Source organism: Thermobia domestica, chromosome 5, assembly GCF_964235325.1.
Source record: "Thermobia domestica chromosome 5, izTheDome1.hap1.1, whole genome shotgun sequence".
Classification (NCBI taxonomy): domain Eukaryota; kingdom Metazoa; phylum Arthropoda; class Insecta; order Zygentoma; family Lepismatidae; genus Thermobia; species Thermobia domestica.
Genome location: NC_137458.1, coordinates 310,241,530 through 310,263,880, shown reverse-complemented (window position 1 = coordinate 310,263,880; position 22,351 = coordinate 310,241,530). Strand labels below are relative to the sequence as shown.

Below are 22,351 nucleotides of genomic sequence, written 5' to 3'. Positions count from 1 at the left end.
TTTTTTACACCGAATTTTCCTACACCCGTTCATTATAATATTAATCTATAACTGATTGTGTGTATGCAATGATTATTTTTTACATTATATATCTATATGTATATCTCATTCGGACGTTGTCTATTGCTTATGAAGCTCAATGACAATAAAATAGTCTATTCTATACACGGGCAGGAATCATCCCAGCTTGTGCTCACATGCCTTTGGATTTCAACCTATGTTTCTACAGACATTCGACTGCTACATGAAATCATTATATAGTATGATGTGTTTATTTAAGACATAAATTCCTACGCATTTTGAAAAGAAAGTGCCATTACTGTTTGTCTCTCTGGCCAATAATAACAAAGAAAGAGCAGGATGTTATATCTGTTGGAAATTCTTATGGTAAATACGTTTTCATGTACTGCTTCTGTAGGAAATGACAGTAGAATTGTTGGAGGAAACGTTGCAGATTTTGAAAAATATAAGTATGTTGTCCATATTTGGGTTTCTTTAGGCGAAAACAGTTTTCATTGTGGAGGATCTATTCTCAATAAGTATTGGATCCTTACTGCCGCACACTGTGTTTTTCATCCAGAAACATACCAAATATTTTCAGCCGAATCTATGTATGTGGTTGCAGGGCAAAAGAATCTATTCCCGTCAAAACGTTTTAGCAAAGACAGAGTTTCTCTTGTGTTTCCACATCCCGATTATATTCCTTCCAGCGTTAATAATGATATTGGGCTTCTAAGACTTAAACTGGGAGTAACCAATTTTGATCAACTGTCTGTGACTACGTTGCCTAAGAAGAGTTCTAGTGAAGTCACACCGAATACTATGTGTACTAACGTTGGTTGGGGTGATACTAGTTTTCAAGGTGAAATGTCTCCGGTGCTATTGGAAATTGATACGCCTATATTGGATATAAATACTTGTCTTAGAATCCTTAACTTCATAGACCCGAATACTACAATATGTACTGGAGACTTAAAAGAAGCCAAAAGTTTTTGTCAGGGAGATTCAGGCGGTCCTCTAATATGTAATCATGTAGTGGTAGGAGTTATATCAGCAGTTGTAAATGGCTGTATTACACCAAATATAAACGTGAACGTTGTTCCTTATCTAAATTGGATTAAAGAGGTAATGGAAAATAATTCTGAGAAAGATGTTTCTAAATCTCCCGTTCATCAAAACATTCCTAAAACTTATATCATATATCTCGCTAGCATGTATGTAGTTATCTACACACTTTTCAGTGGATAATACAATTAGTTGTGAAGAATTTGAAATTCGTTTTAAAAGTATGTTTGTCTTAGTTTTTCCTGAAATAATACTAGAACTGTTATTATTATTATTATTATTATTATTATTATTATTATTATTATTATTATTACTACTACTACTACTACTACTACTACTACTACTACTACTACTACTACTAATAATAATAATAATAATAATAATAATAATAATAATATCCACAAAGACATATTTGAATTAACTTTCAATGAGTTTTAGTTTAGCTGAACGTCAGAAAACTAAATGTGGAACGAGGAGTTAATCTGTAAAATGTAAAACGGCCGTGTGCACCAACGAAGTTCAACTGTTGAACGGAGGGTCATAACGAAGGTCGGTGTAAATGTCTGTTGCACCAACAACGTTCATGGTTAAAACTTGGTCAAATAATGGATAAACTTGGCTTTAGCTTGAACGGCCGATGAGGTTTAAACTTCTTTGATCCAAGTGAGTCCGTTTACATTCAATAATGTCTTTGTATTTTTGCACTAATAAAATTACAATACATTTCTCGTGTTCGGATTTTTTTTTTTTTTTTTTTTTTTGCTCGTGGTTTCATTATTTCTTCCTAGATACAATGTATGTCGTATCTATAAAATGAAATAAATGTTCTGAAGTTCCTTCTTGAAATAGAAAAGCAAATAATGATAATAATAATAATAATAATAATAATAATAGTTTCTTTTCTTTAGTTTTCTGTTAACTCGCAAAAAGAAATAAGGTGGAAATGTAGGTAGAAAACCTGCAAGGCTGTAGCTTTACAATAGAGAACCTACTAGAAATAAACTACATATACTGTGCGTTTTTTTTTTTTTGGACCAAATCAGCTCATACCGTTTTCGACAATGTATTTTTTAAACAATTTTCCAGTAAAGGTTAACCTTAGAATAGCATAAAGATTAGGTCTATAAATACAGTATTATCTTGTCATAATTCGATGCAAACTTATTATCCAGTTATTCATCGTAAAGCTTATTATCTAGTTACTCCTCGATTGCTATCAACCAATTGCGTACGATTGTATGACACATACAAACTTAGCTACATAGCTATATTGAAAGCCACACGTCTCAAAACCACGCACCAAACTTTTAAAGCTGCTCGTTACAAGCTATTTTTGAACCTTTTACGGTTTACGCCGATGTGAAGCTGGAGGGCTATAGTTGAGGTGCGTCCGTAGGGAACAGGCGAATTTGCGATGGTGGGTATACGTGTAAGCAAATGAAGGGTTCACTCGAGCAGACGGTTCTACCAAATAGAAAATAAGTAAACTTTGACGTGAAATATTTTTCATGAAGGAATGAAAGTGTGGATATAAGTAATTACCATCTATCACAGCATATTGAAATGAATTATTAGTGATAAAAAATTATTGTATGTGTATATAAGTGCGCTCTTCCACTGTCCTCGTTTATGCGTATACCCTGTCGTTGACGCGCCTGCTCGCTATGGATACAATCGCTCGGACCTTCCTACTGCGCTCCTACTTTAGATAGATAGCATTCGTACTTTTTAGTGGCCACGTAGCACGATTTGGTTCGTGTTTTATACACAGCAGTTTTTATTCTATATGTCCACACTTTATTTCTACATAATTGTAAAATATACGTTATGTTACTTTGGAACACAAATATGCAAGCAACGAAAACATATCGGGTATTTCAATAATGTATTTAGCAACGTTAAAATACATAGTTCAATGCGTAATGCATAAGTAATTTTATGCCATATACAATATTTTGCGCTATCCTCGTTTATGTGTATATTCACCTTTGCTGAAACACCTACTCTGTATTGACGCACACCCCTCGCTAACGTTCCTGACCATCTGCTGCGCTCCTGTCCTGACTTGGTGGTTTTTATGGCCATTCGTGGTCTTTATGACATTCATAGTTTTTATGGCCAACTAGTACAAATTAATGTCTTTTGCACTATATTTCTTATCGTGTACCTACACTGAATGTCCCCTACAGTGAGTCGACACAGAGAAGTGAAAATCTACACCCCCCCCAAAAAAAAAACGATTGCTTAAGATACAAAAATCGATTTACTGTATAAGAAGTATATATGCAATGAATTCATGCATGGATCCCTACAATAAATCTGCACCTTGTAATATATTTGTGGCAAATAGGAAAATAAAATTAATAGGTAGTAAATATTAAATCAGAAAGTATAAAAATATAAGAAGAAAACACTTTTAAATACTATAATGTCACTCCCGTGTAACGTGGGTTCCTGTCACCACGGCATGGCACGTCCTCAGGTTGCGGATCGAGGAGAAGGCCTCTAAGATATAGAGGTTAGCTGCGAATATATTGAATAAGCAGTCGCGGACAGCCGACTAGGAGTGGTCCTCCAGCTTGGGGGTTTGGGTAGGGCTAACAACCTCATACTGTAAAAAAAAAAAAAAAAAAAAAAAAAAACACTTGTTCAGAATTATTCACAAAAGCCTCGGACAAGGACAGATAACTTGGCATGACCTCAGCAAAATAAAATGGAAATGAGATTTGGAACATGGAATATTAGGAGTCTTTATAGGGCAGGCGCATTAAAATCCGTAACGAGTGAGTTAGAGAAATACAGGATGGACGTAGTAGGAGTTCAAGAAGTTAGGTGGGAAGGAAATGGATCTGTGAATTCCGGAAATTTTACGTTCTTTTACGGGGAAGGAAATAAAAATCACCAATTAGGAACAGGGTTTTTCGTTCATAAACGTATATTACCAGCAATTAAACGGATTGAATTTGTTACTGACAGACTTTCTTTTATTACTCTTAAGGGACGCTGGTGTGATATTATTGTTTTAAATGTACATGCCCCAACTGAATATAAGGATGACGATATAAAAGATACTACACAAAATTTCGCAGATATCAGGCGGGAAACTTCCAAAACTTTTAGAACAAAGAAATGTGATTTTCTGAAAGCTAAAATTAAGGGACTTGAAGATAATAGTAAAACAAAAAACATCCGGGATATGTATAAGGGAATCAACAAATTTTAAAAAGGCTATCAACCTCGTGCTTATATATTAAAGAAATCTGACGGTACAATTCTCACTGATACGGATAGCATCTTAAAGAGATGGAAAGATTTCTTTGACGATTTGCTTAACACACAACCAAAAACTAGTGGGCGTGGAGTAAAGGAGATATACACCGCAGAACCGTATATTCCAGATCCCAACCGAATAGAAGTAGAAACCGCTATAAAGAAATTAAAGAAACACAAATCTCCGGGTGTAGATGAAATTCCGGCTGAGTTAATTTTAGCTGGAGGCGAACAATTGTGGAACAAGGTACACAAACTCATTCTCCTTATCTGGAACAAGAAAGAATTGCCACAAGAGTGGAAACAATCAATTATTGTTCCAATTCACAGGAAAGGCGACAAAACTGACTGCAATAATTATCGAGGTATTTCTCTTCTGTCAACAGCCTATAAAATCCTTTCAAATATTCTATTAGCAGACTGACCCCATATGCAGATGAAATTGTTGGAGATTATCAGTGTGGATTCAGACGAAATCGATCAACTATCGACCAAATATTTACCATTCGACAAATACTCGGAAAAAAGTGGGAATACAATACCCCGGTACATTAACTATTTATTGATTTTAGAAAGGCGTACGACTCGGTTAGGAGAGAAACATTATACAACGTTCTTACAGAACTTGGAATATCGAGAAAGCTAATTACATTAATTAAGTTATGTTTAAATGAATCCCAAAGTAAAGTCCGGGTAGGAAAATTTTTGTCCACGAGCTTTCACGTCGAAAATGGCCTGAAACAAGGAGATGCGTTGTCGCCATTATTATTTAACTTCGTTCTGGAATACGCTGTAAGGAAAATCAAAGATAGCAACCAGGCCTAATGTTGAACGGTATTCACAGGTTATGGCATATGCTGATAATGTAAATTTAATAGGAGATGATAGGGGAACAATAGAATGAAATGCAGAGATCTTATTAAACGTTTGCAGGGACATGGGGTTAGAAGTAAATGCAGAGAAAACTAAATACATGGAAGTGCGTCGGGACCGGAATACAGCAAATTATGGATACGTTAAAATATTAAATAATACTTTTGATAAAGTGGATAGTTTCAAATATCTAGGATCAATATTAACAGACGAAAATCATATTCACGGAGAAATTAAATGTCGACTAAAAGCAGGGAATTCGTGTTACTATTTGGTTCAAAATCTCTTGTCGTCACGAATTCTATCGAGGAATTTGAAGCTTAAAATATAAAAAACGATAATTATGGCTGTTGTTCTGTATGGTTGCGAAACATGGTCACTTACTCTGAGGGAAGAACATAGACTGAAAGTATTTGAGAACAAGATCCTGAGTCGAATATTCGGACCCAAGAGGAACGGGAATGGAGAATGGTGGAAACTTCATAACGAGGAACTACATAATTTATATGGTTCACCCAACATTGTTAGTCTAGGAGGCTTAGGTGGGCAGGTCATGTAGCTAGAATGGAAAAAAATAGAAACACTTTCAAAGTCTTGACTGGAAGACCAATCGGAAAACGACCATTAGGAAGACCTATGCATAGATGGGTGGACAATATTAAGATAGATCTCGCAGAGATAGGAATACAAAGTAGAAACTGGATGCAGTTAGCTAAGGATAGAAGTCAGTGGAGAGCTTTTGTGAACGCGGCATTGAACCTCCGGGTTCCATAGGCCACAGAGTTAGTTAGTTATAATGTCACTCACGAGCAGGAAGCATCCTAACGTGTGCTCACACGCCTTTGAATTCCAACCCTTGTTTCTACAGACAATAAACTGCTACAAAAAATCATTATATGGTATGATGTGTTTATTTACGTCAAGGATCTTATAAAATATCCTTTATAACATCCTTGATTTACATACATTCCCGCCTATACAAAAGAAAGTGTCATTACAACTTGACTATGTGGTCAACAATAATAAAGAAAAGGATGTTTTTTTTTATATTTATAATCTTTATTTATTATGTTCCTTTTTTTAATTGTAAGATCGTTTGTCAATTTTTATTTTCTAACAAAGAGAGAATCGTTGAATTGTCTCAAATATTACAATATAATTTTCGCTTCTGTTATTTTAATTGGTTACTTCGCATTACTTCGCAGAATGATGTTATATCTGTTGAAAATTCTTGTGGCAAACGCGTTTTTATGTACTGTTTCTACAGGAAATTACTATAGAATTATTGGAGGATACGGTGCAGATTTTGAGAAATATAAGTATCTTGTCCATATTATTGTTTTGTTAGATGAAGAAAATGGATCTGAATGTGGAGGATCTATTATCGATAGGTATTGGATTCTAACTGCAGCACACTGTGTTATTGATGAAAAAACAAACCAAAAATATTAAGCCGAATCTATTCTGGTGGTTGCAGGAGAAAAGGAAACAATCCCGTCAAAACCTGTTTTCGTAGACCGTGTTTCACTTGTGTTTCCACATCCCGATTATACTAACGAAACTTATAATGATGATATTGCGCTTCTGAAACTTAAACGGGAACTAAAAAATTTTGATAAACTGTCTGTGGCTAAATTGCCTAAGGATAGTTCTAGTGAAGTCACACCGAACAGTACGTGTACTAAGGTCGGCTGGGGTCGAATTGGTAAAGATGAAAAGTCCACGGTACTAATGGAAGTTGAGATACCTATATTGGATGTAAATGTTTGTGCTAGATTATTTCAAATAGACCCAAAGACTGCAATATGTACTGGAGAGTTAAAAGGTACCAAAAGTGCTTGCTCTGGAGATTCAGGCGGACCCCTAATATGTAATAATGTAGTGGTAGGAGTTATCGCAGCGATTAGAACTAGAGAAGGAGTCTGCACTACACCAAATTTAGATATGAAAGTTGCTTATTATCTAAATTGGATTCGAAATGTAATGGCAAATAATTCTGAGAAAGGTGTTTCTAAATCTCCCGAACATTCTAAATCTCCCGCTCATAAAAACTTTCCTAAAACTTATATCATATATCTCGCTTGCATGTATGTTGTCTACACACTTTTCAGTGTATAATACAATTAGTTATAAAGGCATTTATTCCGAAGTTGGGCGTTCGCTTTCGCCAGGTTTTTTCGCTGTTATCTGCTTTCCATATTTTCTGCAATTTGTTATTAGGTTCATTAATCCGTGTTCTTCACAAACTTTTAAAAGATTTTGCTCGTTATCAACGTATTGCTTCATAAATTTTAAAACTGTTAGTTCATTGCCCTTGTACATTCGCCATGTTGATAACATAAATGCTCGTTTCTTTCCTACAGTACAACTGTTCAGTTACCTTGCGCCAAGTAGTTCCCTCCGTTCGCCGTATAGTCCCATGTTTATAACCGCTTATATATAACAAATAAACAGATTTTTCGAGACTCTTATATATTATCAAGCACACAAACGATCAAATTATCCATATCCTTCCTGTAAATTTTAAAAATTTTGCTGCAAACGGACGCCCAACTTTGAAACTTAACCCGTTATAAAGCATTTGAAATTCGTTTCAAAAGTATGTTTGTCTTAGTTTTTCCTAAAATAAAACTAGAACTATTATTATTATTATTATTATTATTATTATTATTATTATTATTATTATTATTATTATTATTATTATTATTTTAAATAATAATAATAATAATAATATCCACAAAGACACGTTTGAATTTACTTTGAATGTGTTTTAGTTTAGCTGAACGTCAGAAAACTAAATGTGGAACGAGGAGTTAATCTGTAAAATGTAAAACGGCCGTGTGCACCAACGAAGTTCAACTGTTGAACGGAGGGTCATAACGGAGGTCGGTGTAAATGTCTGTTGCAGCAACAACGTTCATGGTTAAGTCTCGGTCAAATGGTGGATAAACTTCGTTTTAGCTTGAACGGCCGAATTTGGGGGTTTAAACTTCTTTGATCCAAGTGAGCCCGTTTACATCCAATAGTGTCTTTGTATTTTTCCATTAATGAAATTATATTTCTCGTGTTTGGATTTTTTTTTTTTTTGCTCGTGTTTTCATTATTTTTTCCTAGATACAATGTATGTTGTATCTATAAAATGAAATACATGTTCTGAAGTTCGTTCTTAAAATACAAAAGCTAATAATAATAATAATAATAATAATAATAATAATAATAATAATAATAATAATAATAATAATAATAATAATAAATAAATAAATAAAAAATAATAAATAAATAGTAAATAAATAAATAAATAAATAAATAAACGGTGTAGATTAGGAATACACTTCTTTTTCAAAAAAAAATTTTCAGGTAAAATCTGTTAACTCGCAAAAAGAAATAAGGTGCAAATGTAGGTAGAAAACCTGCAAGGATGTAGCTTGACAATAGAGAACACACTAGAAATAAACTACATATATTGTGCTGTTTTTTTTTTTTTTTTTTTTTTTTTTTTTTTTTTTTTTTTTACAAAAACAGCTCATAGCATACCGTATTCGGCAATGTATTTTTTAAACAATTTTCCACTAAAGGTTAACCTTAGGGGAGCATAAAGGTTAGATCTATAAATACAGTATTTTCTTGTCAAAATTCCAAGCAAACAGCGTAAATCTTATTATCCAGGTAATCATCGTAAAATTTATTATCTAGTTACTCCTCGAATGGTATCAACCAATTGCATACGATTGTATAAGACACATACAAACTTAGCTACATATATTGAAAGCCACACGTTTTAAAACCACGCACCAAACTTTGCAAGCTGCTCGTTACAAGCTATTTTTGAAGCTTTTACGGTTTACCCCGATGTGAAGCTGGAGGGCTATAGTTGATTTGCGTCCGTAGGGTACAGGTGAATTTACGATGGTGGGTATACGTGTAAGCAAATGAAGGGTTCACTCGAGCAGACGGTTCTACCAAATAGAAAATTCATAGATAAACTACGACGTGAAATATTTTTTGATGAAGGAATGAAAGTGTGAATATAAGTAATTATCATTTATCACAGCATATTGAAATGAATTATTAGTGATAAAGTAATTATTGTATGTGTAAGTGTGTTCTTCCACTGTCCTCGTTTATGCGTATACCCCTTCGTTGACGCGCCTGCTTCCTATTGATACAGTCGCTCGGGCCTCTCTACTGCACTCCTACTCTTAGTAGGGAAATGAATAAGTGAAAAGTTGCAGCCCGTACGTTTCTCTTTGCTACAAGTGTCAATCATTGTTTTTATAATTCTTAAAACTAGTTTTAACAGAAAATTGCGTTTGTCACCCGTCAATTCCTAGGAGTCACAAGAAATCAAAGATGGCGGACAAGATGGCCATCCAAAAGGGAAGTAAGTTCAAATTGACATATAGCATCAAACGTGGTGTCGATTTTCATGCTTTTGTGGCAGGTAAATTACAAAATTATGTTGAAAACGCTATCAGGCATACACAAGGTAAGGTATTTACATGATTGGCAAGGACATAAGGAAAAAAATGTGATTACAATTCAGTTAAGCAAACTGAATGTAAGTAGTTAAAAAACATCAAATCTCAGGAATAGCATTTATTCCAAATACATTTTAACAAATTTTCTTTAGTGTAAGAAATAGTGTAACTATGTTGTTTATTCTTAACAATGATTCAGGTTTTAAATTTCCAATATATACAGGGTGGTCCATTTATAATGATAGTATCTGTAAATATGTCAGAAATCGTAAAAGGCAGAGAAGCGAAATTCTGCACCAAGAAACTATAAGGTGAGGGAAAAGGTTCTAGGTATTTTGTAACATCACCGGATGTACAGTGTTGACAACGCAATATAAAGTTATGATTTCTCAAACAGCACTACGTCAGATTATAACATATTTCAAATCAGCGTGTTAATCGAAAACTTTTTAAAAAAAAACATGTATTATTCAGTGTTGCAAACTAAGGATGTTATAGTATAACAAATATCCAAAATTTGGAAGCCTCTATCACACAAACAGCACAACAGAGATTGTCAGGATAACGTTCATCGAAAGTACCTTATCGTTGCATACCGCGGGCGTGGTATGACTTGTTTAAAATGAACAGAAGCGATGTTACAAGGGGTTGAAAATTTAATTTTTTCGAAAGGTTTCATTTCGAAAATATGCCTAAGTAAATATTATATCTAGTTCTTGTATGGTTTGCATTTGGAAAACAAATAATTTTCCCCTTTACAACACTTCGATAACACAAACCGCTCCGGAGATATGATAAACATTGTTAAAGTTTTATGCTGAAAACGGCGCATTTGTGGAAAACATTTACAATGATAGTTGTTTTCCTTCTCTTTTATAGCATGAGAGCAATAGGTTTTAGTGCTGCAATTAAAGCAAGTTCTCGCAATTACATGATTTAAGCAGTGTTTCAAACTTCAGCAACGTTAATTTATCTCCGGAACGGTTTGTGTTATCGAAGTTCTATAAACGGGATTTATTTTTTTCAATTGCGAACCATACAAGTAACTAGATATAATATTTAGCTAGGCATATTTTCGAAATAAAACCTTTCGAAAAAAATAAAATTTTCAACCTCTTATAACTTCACTCCTATTCATTTGAAACAAATCATAACATGCTCACGGTATGAAACGATGTGCATGATCTTGTCCATCTACGTTGTGTTGTATGTGTGATAGAGGCTTCCAAATTTTGGATATTTGTGATACTATAAATCCTTAGTTTGCAACACTGAATAATAAAAGTGATATTTTAAATTTTTGTTTCACATGCTGATTTGAAATATGTAATAATCTGACGTAGTGTCATTTGAGAAAACATAACTTTATATTAGGTTGCCAAAACTGTTCATCCTGTGACGTTGCAAAGTATCCACGACGTTGTCCCTCTCCTCATAGTTTATTGGTGCAAAATTTCGCTTCTCTGCCTTTTACAATTTCTGAGATATATAATACTATTATTATAAATGGAACACCCTGTATATAATTATATTTTGCGAACCGATATAACAAGCATTCTCTTATATTTCGAGTTGTTGGGTTCATACTTCAAATACAGTTATGTGCCGTGCGATTACTAAATAACATCTCACTTCTGAATCTAAATCGTCTGAATAGTTATGAAAGTAAGCAAATCATCAACTCTAATGTCCACCACATTAAACATAAGAATACGTATCCATAGTAATATTTATTCAACACGATACCTCAATTTTCGTATATAATTAGACCATCAAGTACCGGTATTCCTGAACAGTAGTGCCCCCCTTATGTCCATGACGCACCCCCCCCGCAATTGTCTATCCATAGGTGTTCTTCCATGGAAAAAAAAATCTTTTCGATTAATTTTTCACCCCCTTTAAACATACTTATATAGATTTTTACCACCCCCCAAATATTTCAATGACGTAGTTTGCGTCATAGCCCCCCCTTGTGGGCACCCCTGTTCCTGAATTATAACGAACTTAATAATATAATTTCACTTATTTACAAGAAACGAAAGGTTTACTCACTTCAAATATTTTTACAATAATTGTGTTCAAGTCATCTGAATATCAATGTTAACAAATATACCTTTAAAACAATATAATTTTTCAATCTCACTTTGGATTCAAAGAGCACTCCATATTAAAAAGACATAATTAGAATGTATAATAATTAGAATAATTAGACATAATTAGAATATTTGAACCATGAACTAATCTAATATTTGAACCATCATCTGTGAAATACCAATCGTTTCCACAGTATTTTTCAATTTAATTTCCGTCTCTTCATTCCTTCGACAGCTTGGATGGTAGTACCTCCACTGCAATCAGGTCTTTTGTACCTATTCAACATCGAAGTAGTTCATTGTAGTCCGCAAGTCTACGAATAGTAGAAGCACATTCAAGTGTAAAAACTTGAAATAGTCTTTTGCCATCTTCTCTTTTCCGACAGAAAATACAAATAAAAGTTGCCAATTAACTTTAGGGACTAATGATTGCATAGAAGTTTTCGCAGGCTGAAAAATCTCTTCACCTGTAGTTGGAAGCCTATCATCATGACTCTCTACTTCCACCTTTCTTGTGTTCATCTTTTCTTGTTTCATCATCAACCGATCAATATCGCTTTGGTGTGTGAACTGACTGTAGCACTTTTTATGTCAAAATGTGTTCTCATATGAAGGTCGTTTAACAATGTGTCTTTCTAGGTGGAGCTCTTTCGTGGTTAAGCGGTTAGCGTACGCGCCTTTGGCGTGGGAGACCGTCGGGAGATCATATGGTTCGGATTCCACGTTAATCAGTAAGTCCCGTCTCATATAGCCTCGCTGCTGTAAGAGATGTTAAAATCAAGTCAACTCAACTCAGCGCGTCTTTCTAGGTCTACAATATAGTTTTCAAATTCAGTGTCAACAGCTGAGAACGTTTTTCTTTTCTTTAAACATTCCTTCACTTTATTTACACCAGACAATGTTGCTTTCACTAACTCCATTTTATTGTTGTTACTGTCACATATGAGGCACAATACAGGGATATCTTCTTCAAAACGAGGGTTCTTGGTTGGATAAGAAATTGTTGCCACAGGCTCCATTATACATGTTTTAGAATAGTTCCAAAGTAATTTCTATCACAAGAATAAGCAGAACCATTTTTTTTTTTAAAAAAAAAAAGCAGAAACCTTTTACAAAAATCTATATAAAGATGTAAAGTTTTGCACAAAGAGAACTCCAGTCATCTTAAATGACAATATACCATCTTACGTGAATGTCCCTTAAGTTTACAGTAATTTTATTGTTTTCCAAATTTATTTATGCCTTTCTGGGTGCATCTGGCGCTTTTTCTCTTATTATTTTTTAATTCTACGACCATGAAAACATAGAAATCGATACCAAACTTGATACCACATGACAACTAAATTTGTGTTTGTTTTCGGTTCGCCATATTGTCCTCCATCTTGAATTTTTGATGAAATTTACGGGTGGCAAACACGATTTTCTACTTAAATTGGTCATGAGAAATAGAAAAACAATAGTTGCCGCTTGTAGCAAAGAAAAGTCTACGATTGCTTTTTGAAGTCTTGTTTGTGAAAAAAATTTACCATACTATCTAACTCGGTTAGATAGCATTCTCGCTTTTTGGAGGTCATATAGCACAAGTTGGTTCGTGTTTTATACACAGTAGTTTTTATGCTGTATGTCCACACTTTATTTACACGATACTGAGCCATCCTGAAGTCAATCCGCAAGTAGCAATGGAGCTCCTCATTTAGTGCATGCTCTGCTAAAATAAAGCTTTAACCTAACTTGAAAATGTAAAAACATGTCAAAATTTGGTAGAACCGTCTGCTCGAGTAATGAACAAATCAGAACAAAAAAATACGTACCAATCTGTAGTAGGTGATCACTACAAGCTAGTTTTGCATTATAATTGTATAATTATGAACCATACATTTTAATGCTCTTTCTATAATCACATATTACTTACAAGTGTAACAAATGTATTTTGGGAAATTGCTCAGGAAAACAGAAGGTTGATAGTTCCCAAACTTTTCTTTCCTTATGCACATACCACTATCGCTAATGTGGCTGCTTTCTCGGACAAAATCACGAGCGATCCTTCAAATTGTGCCCTGCTTCGAATCGGAATAGATATAAACTCAGGTTATGTTGGCCACTTAGCACACATTTGTGCATTTTTTTTTTACACTTATTGTATTTATAACATATAAGTTTGCAAGCATATTGTAAATGTGTACGCAGCTGGTGGACTGGTGAGAAACTAAGAATGCAGATGTTAGCTCATAAGTGGAAAGAATAAATGGTAGCGCTCCTCAACTTTACCTATGCTAACTGGGAATTGTAGGCAAACGCCAACAATGAAAGGATGTAAAAGACATTAGAATAACATTTTCACGATGAAATATGTATAACTGTTTAATGAATTTTCCCCATCGGTGGATTCCAGAAGTTTTTATTTATTTATTTATTTATTTTCTAGTGGAGGCGAATTTCAGTATACTGTGGACGAAATGTATTAGTAACGAAAATACTGGGAATCCACATTGAGCATAGGATATATGGTTCCGAGGGAATTTCATGGTCCTCGGGGAAAAGTTCCCACCGGCCCATTCCTGAAATCATCACTGGTCCACATAGATCCACATTATATTTTTTCTTTCTTATAAATTAAGTGTAATCTTAAAGGTGCAGTTTTACTATATGGATCCACAGATTGAAAATATACGGAAAAAATTGCAGAAGTCTTTAATTTGTCCATTTTATGTCGAGAACAATGTCGAGTCCTGACTTGGTGGTTTTTATGGCCATTCGTGGTCTTTATTGCATTCGTAGTTTTTATGGCCAACTAGTACAAGCTAATGTCTTTTGCACTATATTCCTTATCGTGTACCTACACTGAATGTCCCCTACAGTGAGTCGGCACAGAGAAGTGAAAATCTACACACACACCCAAAAAAAAAAAAATCGCGATTGCTTCAGATACAAAAATCGATTTACTGTAAAAGAAGTATATATGCAATGAATTCATGCATGGATCCCTACAATAAATCTGCACCTTGTAACATATTTGTGGCAAATAGGCAAATAAAATTAATAGGTAGTAAATATTAAATCAGAAAGTATAAAAATATACGAAGAAAACATTTTTTAAATATTATAATGACATTCACGAGCAGGAATCATCTCAACGTGTGCTCACATGACTTTGGATTCCAACCCTTGTTTCTACAGACAATAAACTGCTACAAAAAGTCATTATATGGTGCGATGTGTTTATTTACATCAAGGATCTTATAAAATAGAGGATCTGCCCTTACAACAAAATCTTGAAGCCATACGTCACAGTTTTTCCCTACCCTGCCCACACCGCCCAATAAGATTACAATTTTTTGAGCCAACAATCATGGTGGAAACGAAAGTAGCCAATCAGAAGATGGCGAAAACGAGAGTAGCCAATAGACTGAAATAGTGTGACGTCACATCCTTCTCGTTCCCATGGTAATCGCAGTTTTATTTTCTAAACAACATGGCCGAAGAACGTAATTACAAAGCAAAAGCAGTGACGTATTAACTTCTGGATTGCAAACATTAGATTAAAAGGAATACTTGTATATGTAAAAAAGCATTTCCAATGAATGAAACTACAAAAAGATAGGAAAAGCAAGCAATTTGGTAAATAATATGGTAAAATATGAGAAGCGTTGAAAGTGAAATGTTTCCTTTGATACCGTAGATTTTGTGTATTTATCTATACATTTGGAGGGTACATAAAGTGCCAAAATATTTAAATTGTTTATTATCGGATATTAAACTTAAATAACTCTGCAAAATCTTTATTTAGTATCATCAGTATCTCACATTACATTGCATATGTCTAGGACTACGGAATAACGCCGTCTCACACGAATCTGAACTAAGGCCTCAATCCAAGCTACAACTTTAAAGTGTTGCTTAACTCAAACTTCCATACAATTTCTTTTATCCTGAGGTGATGTAGGGGTCTCAGACGATCCTTAAAACTAAGTAGGTTTTACCAGCAGAGCCTCTCGTATTAAAACAAACGAAAAACGTGTTACGCAAATCGCAAATATTATTGTTTATCTATTTCACGATATGAGTTCATCTGAAGAGGATGAAATAGCCATAGCAGCGATATCTGCTCTGTTGCTGACACAAAATCCGCCCTCCCCTACACTAGGGATGCGCTCGAGTCGAGACATGTCTCGAATCTCGACTCGAATTCGAGTCGAGACACACGTTGTAAGATTCGAGACGAGTCGAGACGAACGTATTTCTCGACTCGATTTATCGAGTCGAGTCGAGACTGCTCGTGAAAGTCTCGACTCGACTCGAATGTCTCGAAAACCTTTCTATAATTTTTAATATTATTTTGAAGAAAGTATTCATTCAGAAACAGCCTTGAAACCGATTGCAGCATTTATTACTTTAGAAAATTATAGAACGCATAAACTTAATAGTTAATCTTTCGAGATCAAGATTTAATTTTCAGCTCAATTCAGTTAATTAAAACTAATGTCGTGATATTGATTGTACTTCAAATATAATAATAATAATAATAATAATAATAATAATAATAATAATAATAATAATAATAATAATAATAATAATAATAATAATCGATTATCTACTTTGTATAAAACTATTATCCGTAGCCTATATGTAGTTTGTATAAAACTGTGACAGTTGCATCATTACCATTTTTATTTAATTTTTAAATAAATCTCTTAAATTCAATTTGGCATATAATTATGAACGTTAGTGAATATCATTTTCATTTTCATTTTTGTTTGTTTAAAGAAGCAAAGGACATTCTTTATTTTCCCTCACTCTCCGAAAGTAAGATGTTTTCTTTTTTTTTTCTGTATACCTGTCGGTGCGGCGAGGACAGTTGAAAGGCCCTTCTATTGTCTCTTAATACCGCTGCCTAGCCACATGCGTAGAAGACCACACACAACCGAGGACCCGGCGTGAGCCCAAGAAAGAAGAACAAAACAGCCTTTAGCACCTTTTTGTGAAATTGAGAAAAATAATAAAGTTTGAACACATTGAATAGAATCCAAGTGGAAAATAATCTCTGCGAATTTGTCAAAATCACAGCATAGACCATATGTCGCCACGCAGAACCAAGATAAAATTTTAACATAGAACTGTAAAATGGTCCAAAACCACGCACGAGACGACTAGGCGCCAAATCAACCCTCATAAAAATTTTCTATATAACATGTGAAATTTGAGGAAAGCACGTACGTTGGAGAGACGACGCTCGAACGCCGTAAATAGGCGGAGACCAAGAGAATCAAAATTTAGGACACCAAAATAACTTAATGAATAAGAGAACAGAGACGAAATCGAAGACACCGTTAGAGGCGTATCCAAAAAGATCGGCAGGTTAAAAATTCAAAACTCCAAGTCAGTCGTAAAAAAATTCATCACCGGGAAACATTATGTCACCACAACACAAAAACACACCCGGAACTTACACACACACTACATTTATAATCAAAAGTTAATCCCACGTGAATAATGTGCGGCTAAACTCACCGAAGCCGAGTGTACGAACTGACAATTTTTCTTAGGCATAGGATCTTACACATTGATCTTCTTCAAATATATATATATATATATATATATATATATATATATATATAAACTTTTAACGCTGCTAATATATATATCGCAAAACGCTTACAGGCATTTTTTTTTTGAGTGACACAATTTTGTACTTATAAACATACTCGCGAGCTATTACAGACAATTAGGATGACCTACGTACGCACCGAAAGCACTTGGACTAGTTTCAATAATACATAATCAGTTTTGAAGTACTATACACAATACTTAAAAACAATAAATACTATTTATCCGTGTAACACTACACTTCTGACACAGAGAGTGATGTTGGTGCAGTGGAACGTTTGAAAGTGCTGTTAGTGAGAGTGCATTCTATCAGAAATGGACCAACAGAAGCCCCACCTTGATGGATCAGGAGACGCCCAAGAGCGACGCCCCTTGCAGTCTAAGAGAAGGCCGCAGCAGGAGTCGAAGAGAGGAACTCCGGATCCAGGACACTTCTCACGGAAGAAGGAAGCCAAGAAACGCAGGGACATCTGTATGTGTGTGGTCAGCTCAGTGGTGACTACGAAAGTGGTGAGAGCAGTATGTACGGCGAAAGGTAGGATCCATCCAAATTATTTTTTGTTGATGCTAAAAGGGAAATTTTCGGCATTGAATAAAATGCAAGACGTTCGCGATATAAAAGTCGGAACTATTTGAAAACTGTAAACGCATTTACACCGCGTGGAGAAAAGATTTTCCTATTCGAACTATAATTACTAAACATTAGAATTCTTTTCTTTTCTTTCTTTTTTTTTTTTTTTTTTTTTTTGAGCAAGGCTTGTTGAAAATAGAGAGACCTTTTTTTTTCTTCAATGGTACTTTTACATATATTCTGTGACTTCAGTGAACATGTCGTTGTTTTTATTAAAGAGATAGTAGTTTATGTCATCATTCTAATTGTCACTTAGGATTTTTTATATAATATATAAAGAAAGTTAAATTAAATGTAGATCAAATAACAGGTTGTAGACCTTTAACAACTCGAGCTGTGAAATTGTTCATGAAAGAAGTATTTACCTTACCATATTGAAGTTTGTATGAAGTGAAAGTGCATCATCTGCGCTATGGACATGTAATATTAGAATTTTAAGATAATTTCGAACAAGGCGTTATATGTATTCCTAGAAAATATATTCAAGACATTGCTCCAATTGTCCAAAGATTATTGTATTTGTAAAGTCATTTTGCATAGAAGTTAACGGACTAAATGAGTCTATTTCGATCTATGTGCTAGTAAAACTCTAATAAATAATACTGTAATATCTCAGCAAAAGTATGTTATGTAAGAGAGCTAAGAGATTAATTAGTGATTATAATATATGCGACTAGTCTCACAATTAATCATTTTCTTGGTTAGACATACGTAATCCGTAAATAAAGCGGAACCGACATTATTTTCAGTTAGGTAGAATACAGATGGAAAAACACGAAGTAGGCTAAGTAAAGCCGCAATTATTACGTCATTCTGATCCTCTAACAATCGAGCGATCAGAAGTTTATGCGCATAAACTAGACAAATAAATGAAAATGTACGGCCATATACCAATCTTATTGATGATACAGAGAGAAAATCACGAAAACTCAATATATTCATGTTAAAAATCTCGAGAGACGTCTTTGCATTTACTATTAATATTCATATGTTATTTGATTTTTATGTATGTATGCATGTCTTTACTTATGATTTTTTATATATATCCATATATGTTTGTGTCTGTTGATTTTCTACTTGTGCTAATATGTATATATATATATATATATATATCTACACTCATTGATTTTATGTATTTGATGGTGTATTCTTGTTAGTTAGGTAAATGTCGAAGTGCATATTTAGTGTACTTATTTTCATTCTCAGTTATTGATTTCAATAATTAGAAATGGTTAGCAGTCAGGCAGTAGGTTTACTTAACTCATTTAGATCATTCTATGTTTCTTTCATACTTCCCACAAATCTCAAATCAAAGTCATGACTTGTTTTTCAAATTATTTTTTTTATTTATTTCAATTTACTTCGACTTATTTCCATTTACTTCAACTCGTTTTAAATCATCCCAATATTTAGTTTTCACCCAAATAAGATATAGGTAGTTATATTCAAATTCCGTCAAGCAATATAATATCTTAATTTCGTTAATCTTGGAAAGGTCATTGTCAGAACATACAAGCTGATCAACGTAAACTATATGCACAGCATGCGACGTCAAATAGTTAGGTAATTTCAAATGCAAAATTGTAATTTAACCAGTTTGGTATGATATCTATGTAAATTAGGAAAGCTCTATATAAAATATAAACAAGACAAGATTGCATCTAGCACTGGTTATAGACATCAATTTCATTGTTTTTGTGTGTCAGGTTAATGATAACAATTCATTCACTACATAGGTCAAGAAAGAAAGCCCAGATGTAATTTACTTGAATTGATTTCTTTTTGTGTTAAGGCTTTATGCCTTATTCTGAACATTTGTTGTCATAAAACTCAAAATTCAATGTTAATTTTTGGCCTGCTTAATTTTTTAGAAAAACATTTTTTTGTTGTTGTTTTCGTTTGCTCATTAAAACTTTTATTACATTGTTAACCACAAATTCGTAAGCTTTTTCTTTCATAAACAAGTGGTATCCCTAACCTTAAGCATATCATTGGTTTCCAAAGGATCTGTTAGGCAAATTAGGCAATATAAGCAATTTCTCGATTCTAGTGGGGATTAGACTGATTTTCAGAATTTTCAACTAAAATTTAAAATTCTAGATATTCGTTTATTGTCTGGTATTATTATTATTATTACTACTATTATCATCTAGTCCTCTTGGAAAGTGAAAGTCAGTCTAGTTCGTCCACACAAACCAAACATTAGAGCAAAATTCTCTTTCAGCATTGCAGCATGTGAATTCAGGATACGTATGCGAATAATATCAAGTTTCATTTGCTTACACGGTTTTAGAGGGATCTTGTTTCCCTAAAGCCCTGGAACACCGCGGGGAGATAGGATTTCCAAACCGTGAAACTAGTCCTTATCGAGTCACAAACCACTTTAGTTCGGGGAACGGAGACTTTAACGGTGGTGCACTAAGTATAAATAGTGACAGACGGAATGTGAACCCAAAACCCGCCACCTCATTTTTTTATTTTTTTTATTATTACAAAATCTGGCGCTACAAGCGATCACCACCGGGATCTCTCTCTCTCTCTTTTCACTTTTCAAATTTTACAAAACTATTGCAATAAAGTGAACTTCATAAATTCTCTGAATGAACAATTGGCAGTCTATATTAATTTAGCATAGTTATAATTATTGTTTTCGTTCCTTTTCGTTTCGGACTTCGTAACTTCTGGATTATTCGCTTTCCTAACTATTTTCAGGCTTTAATATGCTGCAGCATATTACGAGTTACGAATAATAATAATGATAATAATAATAATAATAATAATAATAATAATAAGAATAAGAATAATAACAATAATAATAATAATTATTATTATTATTATGTATTCTACCTTTCGGCACGTCCTGGGACTAATGAGAATTTTATTTACTCAATTTTAGATTTTGGCCTGGAAATCTTTCTTCCACTTTTCTCGATCTTCAGCTTCCTCTTTTAACTCCCAATATTTTCTCCTATCTTTAAATCTTGGATCATCTGTGTTCTTCCCCTTCCTATTCCTCGCTCCCTTTCCATCTTTCCTTCTATGGCGGTGTTAAGAAGACAATTTCTTCACAAGATATGTCCAATCCAATTGGCCTTTCTACGAAGAATGGTGGCTAGAAGTGTCCTCTTCTCTCCTATCCGTTTTAAAACATCTCCGTTTGTTGCTCTCTCTGTCCATTTTATCTTCTCCATCTTCCTCCAACACCACATTTCGATGCTCTCCAAATATTTCTTCTCTAACTTCCGTAATGTCCATAATATATAATGTAACATTTGTTGTACATCACATATTATGATACGAGACAATTTTACATAATATATTACAATAAATGGACTGCTTGGATGCCAAGAACTAGTAGAGATAGGTATCTTTAACTTCTATAGATAGGTATTTTTTAAAAGGATTTTTGTAAACATTAATCATAAAACAATAAACTCCATACAGTAGTTACGGTTTTGGTTCCCAACATAAAAGAAACTTGGATTGTCGATGAGATATTGAACTTCAACTTTCACTCCTGGAAATTTTCAATTTTGAAGTTAGGCCACTTGGCATCAAAGCAGTTCACTGTAAGATAAATACACTCCTTACTTTACTCTAGTAATATAGTTGTTCAGGAGCCTGGGATTTCCATCCTCTCAAATGATAGCTGAACGATTGCTTGATATATAGGAGTAATAGTGTATTAAGTTTTCGAGCTTTGGTGCGTCTCCGTATTTACACACTGATATAACTTTTAATATGAATTTATTTAGCTTTCTTTTGTTATTGACTTAACACCGACTTCTCTCTGTTACCATGGAAGTGTTCATTCGCTAGACATTGATTCTGCGCACTGCTGAAGGACAAATGGGTTTAGTAATTTGTATTTTCCGAAATTCGCGTCTGAAATGTATTTCACTTACTTATTAATCTTTTTGCAACGCTATTTGGTTTTTCTTTCTTCCTTTTCATGACAATTCCAATTAGTTTTTTTTTTTTTTGGTACTAGGAGTATATTTTATATTCACCTAATAAAATTACTGGTTCATTTCGTAATCAGTTTTAAATTTACAGAAACTATTAAGTTCAATCAAATCGTGCTAATTGTTTAATGTATTTCGAAGGCTTTTGTTTTTATGCAGCTCATTAAGGAAAATCTATTTCATAATCGTAGCATTCATTACTTTAAATACTAAGAAACTATAAAGGTAAAGGTGACTCGACCTAGCCCCGGGGCCGCTGTGACTCAGTGGCACAGCTTTCACCCTTGGTGTGTGAAGACTCTAATTCAATCCCAGCTGGTACCAAGTGGGCTTTATGGCATAGAAACACCGTATGTGTATGGACTTTCTTGT

At 33.9% G+C, this 22,351-nt stretch overlaps 2 protein-coding genes across 2 annotated transcripts; both read left to right on the top strand.

The window, feature by feature from the left end:
• Window positions 1–242: 242 nt before the first annotated feature.
• LOC145685644 (mast cell protease 1A-like) lies at window positions 243–1,248 on the top strand. The gene has a single exon (XM_081758034.1). The coding sequence runs from the start codon at window positions 361–363 to the stop codon at window positions 1,246–1,248; it is 888 nt and encodes a 295-aa protein (XP_081614160.1). The 5' UTR covers window positions 243–360.
• A 5,317-nt stretch (window positions 1,249–6,565) lies between these two features.
• LOC145685643 (duodenase-1-like) lies at window positions 6,566–7,326 on the top strand. Its single transcript, XM_081758033.1, has 2 exons — window positions 6,566–6,599; window positions 6,686–7,326. The coding sequence occupies exons 1-2, from the start codon at window positions 6,566–6,568 to the stop codon at window positions 7,324–7,326; spliced, it is 675 nt and encodes a 224-aa protein (XP_081614159.1).
• Window positions 7,327–22,351: the final 15,025 nt, after the last annotated feature.